We start from the raw sequence: 15,052 nt of genomic DNA, 5'->3' as shown, positions 1-15,052 counted from the left end.
ACCCCCGGCAGCTCCTCGGGCCCCTCCGCGCCCTCACGACGCCCCGGGAGCCGCCCAGACCCGCTCCGTACCCTCACACCGCTCCCATCCCCTCACGAAGTCCCCAGAGCCCCTTCCGGCCTCTCACGGCCCCCGGCGGCCCCTCCATCTCCTCACGGCGGCCCATGAGCCGCCCAAGACCCGCTCCGGCGCCACCCGACAACCCCCCGGTCCCCGCGGGAGCCGCCCGGAACCGCCTCCAGCTCCTCCCGGTGCGGCCCGCGCCTGCGCCGTGTGGCGGCGGCGCGGCCGCAGCGCGTCTGCGCCGGCAGGGCTATATAGGCAGCGGCGGGGCGGCCGGCGCTGGATACGGGATCGCTGCCCGGTACTCGTGTGCCCCTTCCCGCTGGCGGTCGCCAACAGCGCGCGCGCGGACGTCACGCCCGGTCTCCCGTCGGTCGGTGAGGATGGAAGCGGTGGTGCGGCGCTGCCCGTTCCTGGCCCGCGTCTCGCAGGCGTTCCTGCAGAAGGCCGGGCCCTCCCTGATCCTCTATGCCCAGCATTGCCCCCGCATGATGGAGGCGGCGCCCCCCGCCGCCGCCCGCGCCCTCGCCACGTCCGCCGCCCGCGGGCAGCAGGCGGAGGAGGAGACCCCCGCCGCCCGCCGCGGTGAGTAGGGTGGGGGGGGTGGTGGAGGGGCCCGAGGCTGCCCCTCAGGAGCCGGGCCTCTCTGAGGGTGGGCAGCGGGTCCCTGGGCCGGGTCAGGGGGACCGCAGCGGGAAGCTGTCCCAGGAACAGGCAGTTTCCCTTCAGAAAAAAAAACCCACACCAAACTACAAACATACAGACACTTTTGGAAGGAAATTTCTGGAATGGGCAGCTTCGAGATAAGGGTTGCTTAGTTTTGTAAGTGTCTGTGGTGATTAAGCACCTGGTAGGATGTCCTGCGGTGAGCTCTGGATGGGGATCTGTGGTCCTGGGTCGCGGAGGTGGGGTTTCTCACGCTCCAGCGGCTCTTCACCCCCCCGGTGACATTCCGTGGGGGATTCTTACTCTGGCACACAGGGGAAAGAGTTGAGGCTTGCAGCGAAGGAAGGACTGGTGGCTGAAAACAGCCAGACTCCTTGAAAGAAAAATCTGTGAGGATGAAGGGCAGAAGGTGTTTTCTTCCTCGAAGGGTGCAGTGCTACATCTAGCAGCTTAAATCAGGTGCCCCTTGGGTGTTACTGGGCTTTCCTGCTTGAATAAATAAAATGTGATTGCTCAAGTTAAATAGTTCTGAATGGCTTGTGCCAAATTAATTGCAAAGGTAATGGATAGAAAAGCTGAAGTCAATGTATTAAAATGATGAAGCTGAAGTGCTTTTCCTTCTCTGTCCCCACCTTAGAGGACAAAAATGCCAAAGAAGTGGCCCAAGAGAATACCGATGGACCCCAGCCACCTACTGGCCACCCACCTGCTGGTGCTAACCAGAGCTCTGCTACCAAATGCCCATTCCTGGCAGCTCAGATGAATCATGAGAACAGTAATGTTTTCTGCAAAGCCAGCTTAGAACTCCAAGAGGATGTGCAGGAAATGGAGGCGGACAGGAAAGGTATGTATTTTGTGTGCTGAAGCATTGGTTCCTTCTGAGGGCCTCTGGTGCTTGACCTTGCTCTAGACCGTGCCAGTCTAACAGCCACCACTTAAGTTACGTGGGTAGGATTATGGGAGACTGCAATAAAAAGCTGTTGGAGAGTGTAGGTGTTAATGGCATACCTGCAATGTTGTGCAGTGTTTCCCTGGGGTGATTTTGCTGTGGGAATGCTGTGTGCCGTGTTTTGATACCCTGGCTCCAAATGTGTGAATCGAGTTACTAGACTTGTACCCAGAGTGGATGTTTGGGACTGGAGAGAGCTTTACCAGGGTGCTGGTATAGACAAAGGTGGTATATCCAAAGACAGAAAAAAGTGAGTTGAGGAACTATGCAAGTGCCAGCACAAATCCAAGCTGCAAAGCAAGCAAACCTTTTTTTTTAGTTTATGGAACGAAAGGGTGTTGGCTGGCTCGCAGTCCTGATGCGGAAGGGCTGTCCTTCAAAGGAAGGAACTCTTCACCAATAGCAGTAAAGCCTTGCTGTCTGTCTCAGGAAGTTTGTTTTACTTCTTTGTTTTCTGTGGCATAGTTTTAAAAAAAAACGTGCTAACTGAACAAAACACTAGGAATGAAAAGGAAACAGGTCTAGAGCTCTGCCTTTGATTAGGTGTGTACCAACTCTTTCAAATAAATGCTATAGCTGTAGAGTGGTTTTCTGAGTCATGATGAACCAAATGTGTTGTAAGGAAATTACAGGTTGTATTATTGTTGATTGGCAAGGTTTTCCTTTTGTCTCATACAATGCAAAATTGTAAGCAAATAAAATAGTTGATCCTAACAGGGGCACATGGATTCAGGCACCTGCTTCCTAAAGAATTAAGAGTTACAGTTACTTAAAATGTTTGCTTTGCTGAACTTGGCTTACTTCATTTTGTTTCAAACCAATTAAGCTCACTGGAATTTATTATAATGTCTGTAGGTACAGAATTTGCTAAAATACCAACTACTTCCACAGTAAGGAACATTGAGACTGAGGGAGAAGAGCAGAGTGGCTTGCTCAAGAAGTTTAAGGATATTGTGCTGAAGCAAAGACCAGAAAGCGTCTCTCATCTGCTCCAGGATAACTTGCCAAAATGTAAGTTTGTCTGGCAAAAACCTCCACAGGTCTCCTGAGATTATTTCCTGTGTGCTTAAGTTTCCGTCTCGTTTCAGCTGTATCCACCTTCCAGTACGATCAGTTCTTTGAGAAGAAGATAGATGAAAAGAAGAAGGATCACACCTACCGAGTATTCAAAACAGTGAACCGAAAGGCACATATCTTTCCCATGGCAGATGACTACACTGATTCCCTGATCACCAAGAAAGAGGTGTCTGTCTGGTGCAGCAATGACTACCTGGGCATGAGTCGTCACCCTCGAGTGTGTGGAGCAGTTATGTGAGTAATGCTGTATTCTTAAGAGGCAGTTTCAAGCTATAATGCCCTGCAGAAGCTTTTGTGGGAAGGCTTTTGAAGAATTGCTTTCTATACTGTGCTATGCAAGCTGCTTCTGGTAGTATTCTTGTTGTAATTAAGCGTACGCTCTTCTCATGAGCTGGAGTAGGTAACTTACTCAGCTCCAGGGCTGTGGTATACATGTCAGTCACCAACCCTGCTCCTTGGATTTTCCTCAACAGTCCCTAGATGTTACCAGATGGTACTTTGGAGCTGCGCTTGGTAACGGGTTTCTTAGCTTATCAGTTTCCCAAGTTGTGCAGGTTGTTCAAAGACCTTAAACCTAACAGCTGCTTTTTGCAGCCGGTTCCTTTTTAGAACAACACCGATTATGCACTAAAATCTTTTTGACAATGATCCTTTATTCACCTATGTGTTCAACAGTAATGCTAATGCCTCTCTTTGGGCCCTCTCTAGAGATACACTGAAACAACATGGTGCTGGAGCAGGAGGCACTAGAAATATTTCAGGAACAAGTAAATTTCATGTCGATTTGGAAAAAGAACTAGCTGATCTTCATGGAAAAGATGCAGCACTGTTGTTCTCATCTTGCTTTGTGGCCAATGACTCCACTCTCTTCACCCTAGCTAAAATGCTGCCAGGTGAGATCTCAAACTGCACGCACTATTTACCACAAAAAACCACAACCCTAAGCAGTTGGGAGTACACTTTACAAATGCGTATCCAAACTGAAGATTCATCCTACTCAATCAGTAAAGTATATTTTTTTCTGAACACCAAATTATGTTCAACTTGTGCAAATCATTGTAGCAGCCTAATGAGACTGTCTAGGAGCTAGAAACTGCAGAAGGCATTGGACAAAAAAGCAGTTTCCTGTTCTTGCATTGAAATTCAACCTGAAAATGAGATGGCAGGAATTTAGTGCCCTCCTATCTGTGGGTGTGAACTTATCTCTTTTTATGCCTCCTCTGTAGTTCAGGACAGGTTTGTTTTAATTTCTGAAGTTAAGAGAGTTTGATAAAAAATATTAAGGACTTGGAAAATAACCTTCTGTATTTCATTAGGCTCAAGTTTGTGTTAGTTTAAATACCTAAAATAAGCCTTGAATATTCTTGCTTCATGATCTGTAACTTGCTCTTTTGAGCAAGAGCATTACTTTCTAGAACATGCTACCCTTGCTGCTTGAACAATTCCCATACATAAAGCAGTGCTGGGAATCAGTTAATACTTTCTGTACTTAAAGTGTATCTGGGCTGTTTCCTCAGGCTGTGAGATCTACTCTGATTCTGGAAACCATGCCTCCATGATCCAGGGGATCCGAAACAGCAGGGTGCCAAAACACATATTTCGCCATAATGATGTCAACCATCTTCGAGAACTATTGAAGAACTCTGATCCATCTACCCCTAAAATTGTTGCATTTGAAACTGTTCACTCAATGGATGGTAAGTTGACATCAAACCCTTCTCTCTCCTTCCAGTGCAATTAGCACTCAAATCATCTGTATCTTAAGCCTAAAGAGCGTACAGTGTTGTAAGAACTTACATGAAGAATAGGCTTCTGAAATGCCTTGTGTTCGGAGGTACTTCTGATATTTATCTAAGCTGAGTTCAAGGAGTCCTAAACTGTCAGTCACTGCGTTGGTTCCTAGGTGCGGTGTGTCCTCTGGAAGAGCTGTGTGATGTGGCCCACGAGCACGGGGCAATCACTTTTGTGGATGAAGTTCATGCTGTGGGGCTGTATGGAGCTCAAGGTGGTGGTATAGGAGACCGGGATGGAATCATGCACAAGATGGACATCATCTCTGGAACGCTTGGTATGCACAGCCTGGCACTTCACAGAGGCTAAGGCAGCAAAATTAAGTGGGTTAACTCAAAATCAGTCTATTCACATGAACTTGCTAAGGGCTGTTACAGGCCAGGATTTTTCAAAAAGCCCAAGTGATTTAAGTATGTCCCACAGTTTGAAAAGCTTGTGTTAAGCTACTTATGCTGTCTTGCAAATCAGTTAAGGTAGCACTGTGGATTTTTTTCTTTAAACAAGCTTGCAAAAAGTTCTCCAGTGGCATATTATACAACACAAGAATAAATTCAGGTGAGAATGCTAGTAGGGTAGTACACTATATTTAGTAGTACTTACTACTTTTATGTGAAATGGAGTGTTCTAATCTAGAAACCTGAGATGGGGACTTATGTAAAGAGATTTGGCAAGAACTGAAGCAACTGCTATTATCTGAATAGAACAGAGGCTTAGGAGTAAGTACTGCTGCAAATTGGGAAGTTGTTTAAATAGCTTCAAAAACGTAAATAAAACTTACTAGGAATGTTCATGGCTTTGAAACTTACAACCTTGGGCTAACAGAAACAGCAGCATTCTCCAGAAGCCCTAGTTCTATCTGTGGCTCTGTTCTGGTACCTGAGCATTTGGAAAGGGTGGTTGGTATCAACCGCACAATCACAGTAACAACCTTGTGTGCTCCTTAGGAGCACAGGCTATTTCTAGCATCTCTGGAACAGATTAATTTAAATCTGCTGAGAGACTTAGTGTTGACTCTTGGGGTCACTGTTGAAGTATGTGCTTGATGCTTTGGCTTATAAGGTCTTCTCCAAAATCAAAACTTGAGTATTTGAGAGTCTTGAACTGTCCTTGCTGTGTAATAACTAGATCCGTGTTACCAGGGTTGGCTTAAAAACAAAGCTGTAACATGCTGACTAAATACAAGATTAGCAGAGGGAGGCTGGAATTGCTGCCTGCCATGACTACGTGAAGTATGTAGTCAAAATAATTCATTCCTTCAAGTGAAAGGCTGTAATGCTTCAAGCCATTCTAATGGGTGGAAGGAATAAGCTTGGTTGCCTTTTTTTTTCCCCCTCAGGCAAAGCATTTGGTTGTGTAGGAGGATACATCTCCAGTACAAGTTCTCTGATAGACACTGTTCGTTCATATGCTGCTGGCTTCATTTTCACAACGTCCCTGCCACCCATGCTCTTAGCTGGTGCCCTAGAGTCCGTCCGAACTCTGAAGAGTGCAGAGGGGCAAGTTCTGAGGCGCCAGCACCAACGCAACGTGAAGCTCCTGAGACAGATGCTGATGGATGCAGGGCTTCCTGTGGTGCACTGCCCCAGTCACATCATTCCAATAAGAGTGAGTACTTAAGATATTGTCAACACAGGACTGTGGTTCCTGCTTTCCTGTCCATGATCACATTACGCTTTAAGGTATTAGTTAACATTCACACAGTTCAAACCTGTCCTAGTATTCAGCAGTGATGTGCTAGGAGTCTGGCTTAAGTTAACCTCAGCCTGCTTCAAACATTGTGAAGTGAAATGATGAAGCATGTGAAACATGCAATCTACGGGTGTACGGAAAGCAAGGAGACTGGGGGCAAGCTAGTAAAAAGAAGAGTTCAGGTATAAGCAGCTACCTGGCTAGGCAGCAATGGTGTGCTTGTGCTGCAGAACCCTCTGGGCATAAGCTTTTAGCTCTTCTTTCTGATGTATATGCTACTTACAGTGGCACAAGGAAGACTAACTAGCCCTGTTTGATTCTTGTGGCTAGCTAAGCTGGGCTGACAGTTCTGCCACCTTGCATGATTTTGTTGATCTTCTGACTTACAATTTTGAACTTTAGGTTGCAGATGCTGCTAAAAATACAGATATCTGTGACAAGCTGATGAGCCAGCACAGCATCTATGTCCAGGCTATCAACTACCCCACAGTTGCCCGTGGAGAAGAGCTGCTACGTATTGCCCCTACACCTCACCACACCCCTCAGATGATGAATTACTTTCTTGGTGAGTGGATTCTTGCATCAGTGGGTTGTCTATGCAGTCTTTGTACTAAAGATGAGACTAGGAAATACCTAAGTTTTAGATGTCACTAGCTGGACAGTGTCTCTCCACTTCTGCAACATACACAGTGCATACTCCTGCACTTAACCTGCACTGAAGGCCAGTGTGCTGTGGCCTAGGACAGAGTGTGCAAGGCCAGAGCAATCCTGTACTGAGCCAGTTCTGCCCCAGCCACCTCTGCTGGGGCTCTGCTCATGCAGTGTCCAAACCAATCCTCATTTGTTACATGGGATCCAAAGAAATCCGCTCTCCTCTGCTGAGCTGGTAACCTGTCTTAGACATGGATCTGTCCAGGGAAAGTAGGTACCTCTTGATCCTGTCAGCTATCGTCATACTACCTCTTCTGAGACTCATTTGCAGCCCAGTCACCTCACTCAAGAGGTGAATTGTGTCACAGTGAATTCCTGTTATCCCTCCTCATAGGAATGCTGACACTTCTGCTTCTCTAAAGTAATCCACTGTTCTAAGCTGTGATCTTTGAACTTTTCTGGTCATAACAGAAAAACTGCTGGCTACATGGAAGGATGTTGGTCTGGAGCTGAAACCACATTCGTCAGCTGAATGCAACTTCTGTAGAAGACCTCTACATCTTGAAGTGATGAGTGAACGGGAAAGATCCTACTTCAGTGGCATGAGCAAAGTAGTATCTGTCAGTGCATGAAAAAACAGTGTTAGTTGTATTCTTGTCTAGCTCTAGTACCCAGTCAGTAGCATTTTTAATTTGCTTAATAAGCATTTTAATCATAGTTGAAGCACTAAGCTCTGAAAATAAATTTCTAGAGCCATTATGCCCAGTTGTGGTTTTGTTTGCTTCTTTACTTAATCTTCCATAAGTGGAACTGAAGTGTCAGTGGTTGGAAGGGCATCTGATGGAATAAAAACAGTGATCTACTGCTTAATGCCCTTCCTCTGAAGTACTGCCTCTTCAATGAGTGTCTACCAGAAGAACTTCAGTAGTGTTTCCTGGTGTACTACAAGGGATGGGTTTATTTCTTATGAAAAAGAGAGAATGGGTATTTATAGCTCCTCATGAACGCCTGAAAACATGCAGATGTGGTATGACATCCACACTAAAACTTCAGCAAGAGTATACTGCTGAAGAGATGCTGTCTCCCTCTACTGCCCTGTCCTTCCTTTGTAATGTTGTGTACAAGTGTTCTCTTCATGTGCAGCATGGTGCTTGCTATTAAGAGGGGAAAAAAGTGCTAATGGGACTTAAAAAATGGTATTTTATGACTGCTTGACAGTTAGAAAACAACAGTGGTGTAGTGGCTGGGCAAGGAGGGCACGTTTACCACTACAGATGGTAGATGGGAGTTGTGTCTGGCTGTTGTGTCTCTTCAAGTCTGCCTGCTCTGCTCTTCAGTGCACTCAGAGCTAGACTAAAAACAGGGTAAAAGCTGCTTATCCGTAAGCAATCTAATAACTCAAGTGTCTGACAGAAGTCATTGTAAGAGAATATCAGTGCTGCTTTTGCAACCCCTCTGGAAACTTAGGCCTGTTGCCTAAGTGCCATGCTATTTAATGCTTTTGTAAATAGCAAGGGCGTGCTTTGAACAGGGGGAAGTAATTTTGTAGGTGTACACGTGCACTCAGAGGTCAATGTTGGCATGAAGTCTAGAGCAAAGCACTCAACTCCTTCCTTCGTGTACAGGCATGTCCAATGACGGCTACAGTCTAGCTTCTCCCAGTCATGAAACAGCTACTCTGTCCTGTCCAGGTACTCTTGTTTTCTGGGTGTAACAAGCCAACATCCTGGCACTGCCACTGGCTGTTCAGCTCACAGGTGTGCTGCAAAGCTCCCATGAGGGATCTGTTATAACATTGCAAGTAGCCACATAGTGGGGAGAGAGAAGCCCAAGTTAGAGCAAAATCATCAGCTCCATCACTTGGAAGTTGCTGATCATTTAAGCATGTACTGAAGCACACTACTGTTCTCAGAAGAATTCCTAGCAAAATATTTGACTTCCCAAGAAATCAAGCTAGCTTTTTAAAAGCCACTTTCCAGCCAGGCAAGTGATTGCTGCCTCTGTCACGTGCAGGTGTTCTGCAGGAGGAAGGAAACTACCCACCATCGGGCTATAGCATTGACATAGTAATTCATCTCTGTTGCTGAACAAGGCAGCTGATGAACTGGCATGTTCAAACCCACCACCAGAGACTATCGTAGACGCAAGCAGTCGCTTTGCTGTTCAAGTCAATTAACTTTCACTTGCTGTGACGTTATCCTGGTTTTACTCATGAGGATACTTAAGTTACCAGTGCTGCTCAAGGGAAAATACAGTGCCACACCCTGACTTCATCACCTTGCCACAAGTGGTTTGTGGCCTAAGACTGAATGCATCTCCATTACAGAGCTTTTCTCGTTACCCTTTAGTTTATGTTACTACATTTATTTGAGATGCCGAGTGAAAAGCCACATATCCTACATCAATCTCTCCTAGAACAGTATCCCTAACACGCCTTCGAGGCCATTCCGAACTGCTGGAGTAAGCAATTGATGTGGGGCAGGGGACAGACATGACGTGTTCACTAATACACAGCCACAATCTGATGGTACAAGGTTATTTGCATTTCTAGTTTCTTCACTGAAAGTGTTCAGAATTGGCCCGGTTTACATACCAGTTAATAAGCCCATTTTCTTCCCTCTAGTTTTTGTTATGGCTACTTTACACTCTATACTGCAGAGGAGAAGAAACAAGACACAGAAAGGATACCAGCTATCGGAAATCTCAAACATTATTCCAAATTAGTTGCAGGAGAGAACCAAATCCTAACATTCAAAGGTAGCAACATCTGAAGTGCCAGGAGCACAGCTAACCCTGGCACGTGCCAATCGGTACCTCCACACCCATTAACATCAGATGTGAGAAGTTACCTTAAGTTCTGGTGCTGGCAGACAAGGGTGTGAAAGCAGAACCAGTGCGCAGTAAGAGGCCAGCAGAAGTCCATCACTTAACTGCAAAAAAAAAGACAACTCCAATGACACATAGAAAGGATACGTTCTCCCTGATGAAAAGGAAAAAGAACAAAAAGAACCAAACACACATTGTTTCCCAGCAAACAAAACTTGAATGGTGGGTTGCATAACTAGGGATGGTTATGTAAGCTTTAGTTTGGTTTCTGGAAAATAATAGTGGAAGTAATAGGTAAAAGATGTTTAAAGCCCGAGACAAATGGTCCCTAGCAGTGGCAGAGTAAGCAAGCAAGGACACAGCTGTAAAGCCTCTGCTGACATTTCATAGATGACATGAAATAGATGACATTTCATAGATGAAATATTCATTTGCCTGGGACAAAAATCATTCATCTAGTTTAACCTTGCGTAGCCCTCCACTCATACCCTCCTCCATTTCTCAACGTATTTATACAACAGGGAAACCCCAGGCAGCACAGGGGCCGTGAAAACATCCCGAGTGCGAACAGGAGCAGCTGTTCCCCATCACTGGGAGGAGGCAGCAGGACTGGGCTCTTCCTACCGCGGCCAGGACCGGGTGCCAGGCTAGGCAGGCTGTGGTGTCTTCCACCTCCTGGCTCCCTTATCCTCTCCTGTCCGCAGCACATTCCCACTGGGCAGAGACTGCTAATTAGCAGAGCTGCTAATGTTCAAGAAGCTTTTGGGAGCCTTGGTTTTCCACCAAGCCCCTTGCTGCATGCTGTAGGTGGTGGGATACAACCTGTGAGTTCAGCCCGGAAGGAGGAAACCAGCATCATGAGCTCATGGCCTTCATTTCTTTAGGGAACTGGACTGAAAATAGCCTGTCAGGCTGGGGCCAGCCTCTCCCACAGGCAGAATTTGCTGCGGGATAGGGAGAGGGGCTGCTGTTGCGCTGCGCGGCTGTGCACTCCCACCGCTCCACACGGCGTTGGATCACCACGTCCAGCCCCAGCTGCCCCTTGCTGAAACACACCCCTGTGGGGAAATAAATGCCCTGAAAACCATTCCCAGTGCCTACGCTGCGGCTTTCAGCCTGTAACTCCGTGCTGTTTCCTAGCCAGCAATAATTATAATAACAATAGGAGCGTTATTAACGCCACTAGAGTCACAGCTCGTGTACCGCTGGTGCCTCACACCCGTTTATTTTTGGGCACATCTCTCGCACTGTGGCCCCTCAGCCCCTGCTCGGTCTCTCAGCACCCACATTTGCCAGAGTTTTACCACCAGCACAGAAAGGACCATGCAGCCCATCTCTGCCCGCCACACCAGGACTTTAAAAGCCCCATGAGCTCCCCAATATCTGCAGCTCAGGGAAGGGGCTTTTGCCTGGTAATGGGTATTTGAGAGCCCATGCTGGTGACTCACCACGTGCACTTCTCCCAGGGTGTGTTCAGCCTCCGAAAAACCTTTCCCCTCCTGCTCCTGGAAAGCAAACCCATGCTTTACTCCTCTTAAAAATCCAGCTGAACTTTTGTTCCCCACAGGACCCACCACCTCTCACAGGCTCCGATGAATGCACACAGCAGCTCTCACTCTCAATACCTGCACCACAACCAAATAACCGCATCATGGGTCCAAATCTCTGGCTTTTCTTGTGTTCAGATGGGTCACCTCCCTACACAGCAGCCTGGGATTATGCCTTGAACCAACACTTGCTTTTAGGTAACATAACATTAGCTAAGCCTTAAATATTGGGAACTACTCATACCCCTGCCTGGAGGGACAGATGGCAATAGGACAGACAGGGTGTTTTAGGCAGAAACAGGCTGTTCATAGAGGAAAACATCCAAGGGGTCAGAGATCTTGAGCCCTGCCCTTCTCCCAGATCCATCACACAGAGCAGAAGATGGCAACTCACCCCACTGCTCGGGCTTCTCCCTGACCCCCAGCAGAGCCTAAGCTGCTGCTGCTTCCCAGGGAGGTGCTGTGCTTTACAGGGTGGGGAGAAGCCACCTTCCCAAGGGAACCTCCTCCTCCAGGAAGATCCATTCCCCTGGTTCTCCATCCCAGTGAGGGTCTGCAAACATCCCACTCCCCATCCTGCACAGGGGTCCCACCAGCCCCAGCACAGAAGCCCCCCTTGACTGCCTGGTTCAGCTGCATTGGCACAGAAAATCCCAGGTTTTGGCAGACACAGGGTGGGGTGCAGCGAGGAAAGAAAGGGGGCAATATCCACCCTTGCTGCTCCCTAGGGAAGAGCAGCAGGCAGCTTGTTACAAATTGGATGGCAAACGGGTCCCCTGCCCTGCTGCCAGCAGCTTGGGTGGGGGATGCTGGTGGGGACTTGCTGCAAACTGCTGTAATTTGGGCATGTAAATCATTCTCATCCAGGGAGACAGATCTGGGAGACACCAGCTGGGCTGCAGCTGGTCCTGGCACAAGATACTGAAGCCTAACACAAGGGTAGCCCCGGGCCCAGAGCCACTTGACTCCTGGTTATTTAGGATGCTCCATGCCCCAGCCAGCTTCCAGCCTGATCCCGAACCCTCATCTAGGTTTGTTGGGCTCCCTCCTCTCCACCCCACACCCCTCCACAGGCTTGCATGGTCCTGGGGAAGCTGATCCTGGAGGTACTTACCCCTTTGGGCAAATATCCTTTCGCTCCTCACTGCTCCTACCCCCTCCTTCCTGCCATCTCCCAAACTGGGCTCCGGCCAGAGCTCAGGGCTCTTGAGAGGGCGAGGGCTCAGCTCCCCACCCTCCAGGCACCTGTGGCTTCCCAGCCCAGATGCTGGGTGGCTCTTTCAATTCACACATTTGACTCACAACCAGGTGTAACTCCTTTGCAGCTGCTCCGCTTCAGCTTTCAGGTGGAGCAGAACCCAAAGGAGCTCCTGTGCTGAGTTCCATAGGGAAAAGCACCCCAGTCCCGTCCTTTCCCCTGCGACTTCTTTGCCGTGCAGCCCATGAATCCTAAAAATCCTAAACAAAATGGAGCACGAGGGCTGGCTGTGGGGATGCTCAGCCGTATCCACCCGCCGCCTCTCTGTGAAGCCGGCTGTGCCCTGCTGCTCCCTCCCTGCCTGAGCAAATGCTGCTGTGGTGGCCTTGTCCTCTGGCACACGTGCCCCAGGGTGGCACCGGAGGCTGATGACCAAACCCAGGTTTCCCAAGCATTGTCCCAGACCCCGGAGCTGTTGGTACACAGCAGAGGAGATTTTTTTAGCTCAAAACTTAAAAAAGAAGGAGAGGGACTGATGGTTGCATGAACCCTTGCGCGTATGCTGGCTGTAGGGGTGCGGGGTCAGGCGGCAGCAGCTGGGTTTGTAACAGCTTTAATCACCCTGAGAATTGCTCGGTGTTGAGCTGGCGTTGGCTTTGTAACCTGCTTCCCAAAGGGAATGTGGCACACAGGATGGTTGGTGCTCTGCCAGCACCTTGTTCAGCTCCACTCTTCCCCCTGCACTGCTCCAGCACCCTATAGAGTCTTTTCTACTAATTTTCAACCAAAACTAGCAGAGGGTGAGCTGTGAATCTGTCTACATCCTGACAAGCCTCACAAAAGCCAACAACTGGATGGCGTGTCCCTGCTAGGCTGTGTGGCAGGAGAGGCAGCCGTCTGTGCTCAACCCTTATATTAGATACTAGAGACTCCACTGCCCGGCTGTGCTCCTGGCCACCCTCATGCCCAAGTTCCAGTAGCAGAAGTAATGGCCTCCCCACCCGCCCTGGGCCACCAGATCTCCAGCTGGGACAAGAACGGCGTTGTGCAGCACTGGGGGGTGGGCAGGAGGACAAGAGGGGTGAGGGGGTGGAGGGCTGTGCAGGGCCAGGCTGTGCGCATGGCCGGGCTGCCCTCGGCGCGGGGCTGCCTGCCCGTGCCTGTCCCATTGACATCTAAGCCAGGTGAGGAGGTGGGATGGGATGGGGGGACAGGAGGGACAAGTTGGAGTGGGGTCAGATGGGATGGGGGGGACAGGATGGGACAGGGGGCAGGAGGGGATGGGATGGGATGGGATGGGATGGAGATGTGCTGGAGGATGGGATAAGATATGATAGGATGGGATGGGATGGGATGGAAGATGTGCTGGAGGATGGGATAAGATATGATAGGATGGGAGAGGACAGGATAGGATGGGATGGGCTAAGATGGAAAATGGGCTGGAGGATGGAATGGGATATGATAAGATGGGACAGGATGTGATGGGGGGACAGGATGGGATAGGATAAGATGGGAGGGGACAGGAGAGGACAGGATGGGATGGGATAGAAGATGGAAGACGGGCTGGAGGATGGGATAGGATACAACGGGATGGGATGGGATGGGATGGGATGGGATGGGATGGGATGGGATGGGATGGGATGGGATAGAATGGGAGGGGACAGGATGGGATGGAGTAGAAGATGGAAAATGGGCTGGAGGATGAGATGCGATATGATAAGGTGGGATGGGAGGAGAGGGGACAGACTGGGTTGGGATGGGTGTTCAGCTGGGGACCTGCAGCCCTTGGGCTGCTCCTGGCCATCTCCCCCACAGCCATACACCATCATCCTTTAGCCCGGGGGGGCTTTCAGCTGGAGATGGCTGCACTGGCAGGCGGACAGGGGCAGTGAGAGGGGTTAGCTGGAAATGGGGGACACCCCTCACTCCCTCTTGGATATATTGGCAAGTTTAAAAAATACTGCACACAGAAGGGGAGCAGGACCTGCAGGAGAAGCGTGAGCGAGCTCATCAGATGATGCTGATGGTGTCAGCCCGGGATTATTATTAATATTTATAGGCTGAGGAAGCTCCCCTGTGCTGAGGCTGCTCCATGCACAGAAGCATCTTCCCTCCTCCGCACCAAAGGGAAACTCATTTGGAGTTGGCTCTTTATTGCATTAAATTTTTCTTTTTCCTTTTCTTCTTTTTCTTTTGTTTTACAGCCGGCTTCCCCAATCACCCATCTCATCCTGGGCACAGTGAGTAAAGCCAAGACACAGGCGCAGCCCTGACCTGGTGCAAATCCCACCAGGCTCGTTGCAGGAGCTCGGGGCCCAGGCTGTCCCGGCACAGCATGCAGGGAGCCTTTTGCCTGGGAAACCTGCTCAGGACACTATAATAAATTAAAAAAATAAGGTTATATCTAAACCACAGCTGAGCTCCTTGTGAGCAAGGAAGGGGGAGGCAGTATCACAAGCCGGGACAGGCTTCCCTGCTTCTCCATCAGGACCTGCTGTTGGGAAATTCAGGTCCTACAGCCCAGAGTTGTCCCAGAGCCCTGGATTAAAGCACAGCTGTCCCTGAGGGGGTAGGACAGGCTGCCGTGGTTGCTGG

At 49.1% G+C, this 15,052-nt stretch overlaps 1 protein-coding gene across 4 annotated transcripts; it reads left to right on the top strand.

Moving 5' to 3' along the window:
• The first annotated feature begins 446 nt into the window (after window positions 1–446).
• Window positions 447–7,645, top strand: ALAS1 (5'-aminolevulinate synthase 1). Of its 4 annotated transcripts, none has more exons than XM_086619092.1 (10): window positions 447–645; window positions 1,367–1,573; window positions 2,540–2,689; window positions 2,767–2,989; window positions 3,464–3,648; window positions 4,273–4,452; window positions 4,659–4,823; window positions 5,883–6,151; window positions 6,638–6,800; window positions 7,358–7,645. In XM_086619092.1, exons 1-10 carry the CDS (start codon window positions 447–449, stop codon window positions 7,516–7,518), a joined length of 1,902 nt encoding a protein of 633 aa, XP_086475218.1. In that variant the 3' UTR covers window positions 7,519–7,645. The 4 variants fall into 4 exon arrangements, with proteins under 4 accessions (XP_086475218.1, XP_086475217.1, XP_086475216.1 ...); XM_086619091.1 differs by having other exon boundaries at window positions 2,534–2,689; XM_086619090.1 differs by having other exon boundaries at window positions 447–648; window positions 2,534–2,689.
• Window positions 7,646–15,052: the final 7,407 nt, after the last annotated feature.

Source organism: Tauraco erythrolophus, chromosome 12, assembly GCF_009769465.1.
Source record: "Tauraco erythrolophus isolate bTauEry1 chromosome 12, bTauEry1.pri, whole genome shotgun sequence".
Classification (NCBI taxonomy): domain Eukaryota; kingdom Metazoa; phylum Chordata; class Aves; order Musophagiformes; family Musophagidae; genus Tauraco; species Tauraco erythrolophus.
This window is presented reverse-complemented; position numbering and strand designations above follow the sequence as displayed.

Coding starts and splice junctions, on each gene's coding strand:
- ALAS1 (XM_086619090.1), top strand. CDS start 447: ATGGAAGCGGTGGTGCGGCGCTGCCCGTTCCTGGCCCGCGTCTCGCAG. Junction 649..1,366: donor GACCCCCGCCGCCCGCCGCG/GTGAGTAGGGTG, acceptor TCCCCACCTTAG/AGGACAAAAATGCCAAAGAA. Junction 1,574..2,533: donor AATGGAGGCGGACAGGAAAG/GTATGTATTTTG, acceptor TAATGTCTGTAG/GTACAGAATTTGCTAAAATA.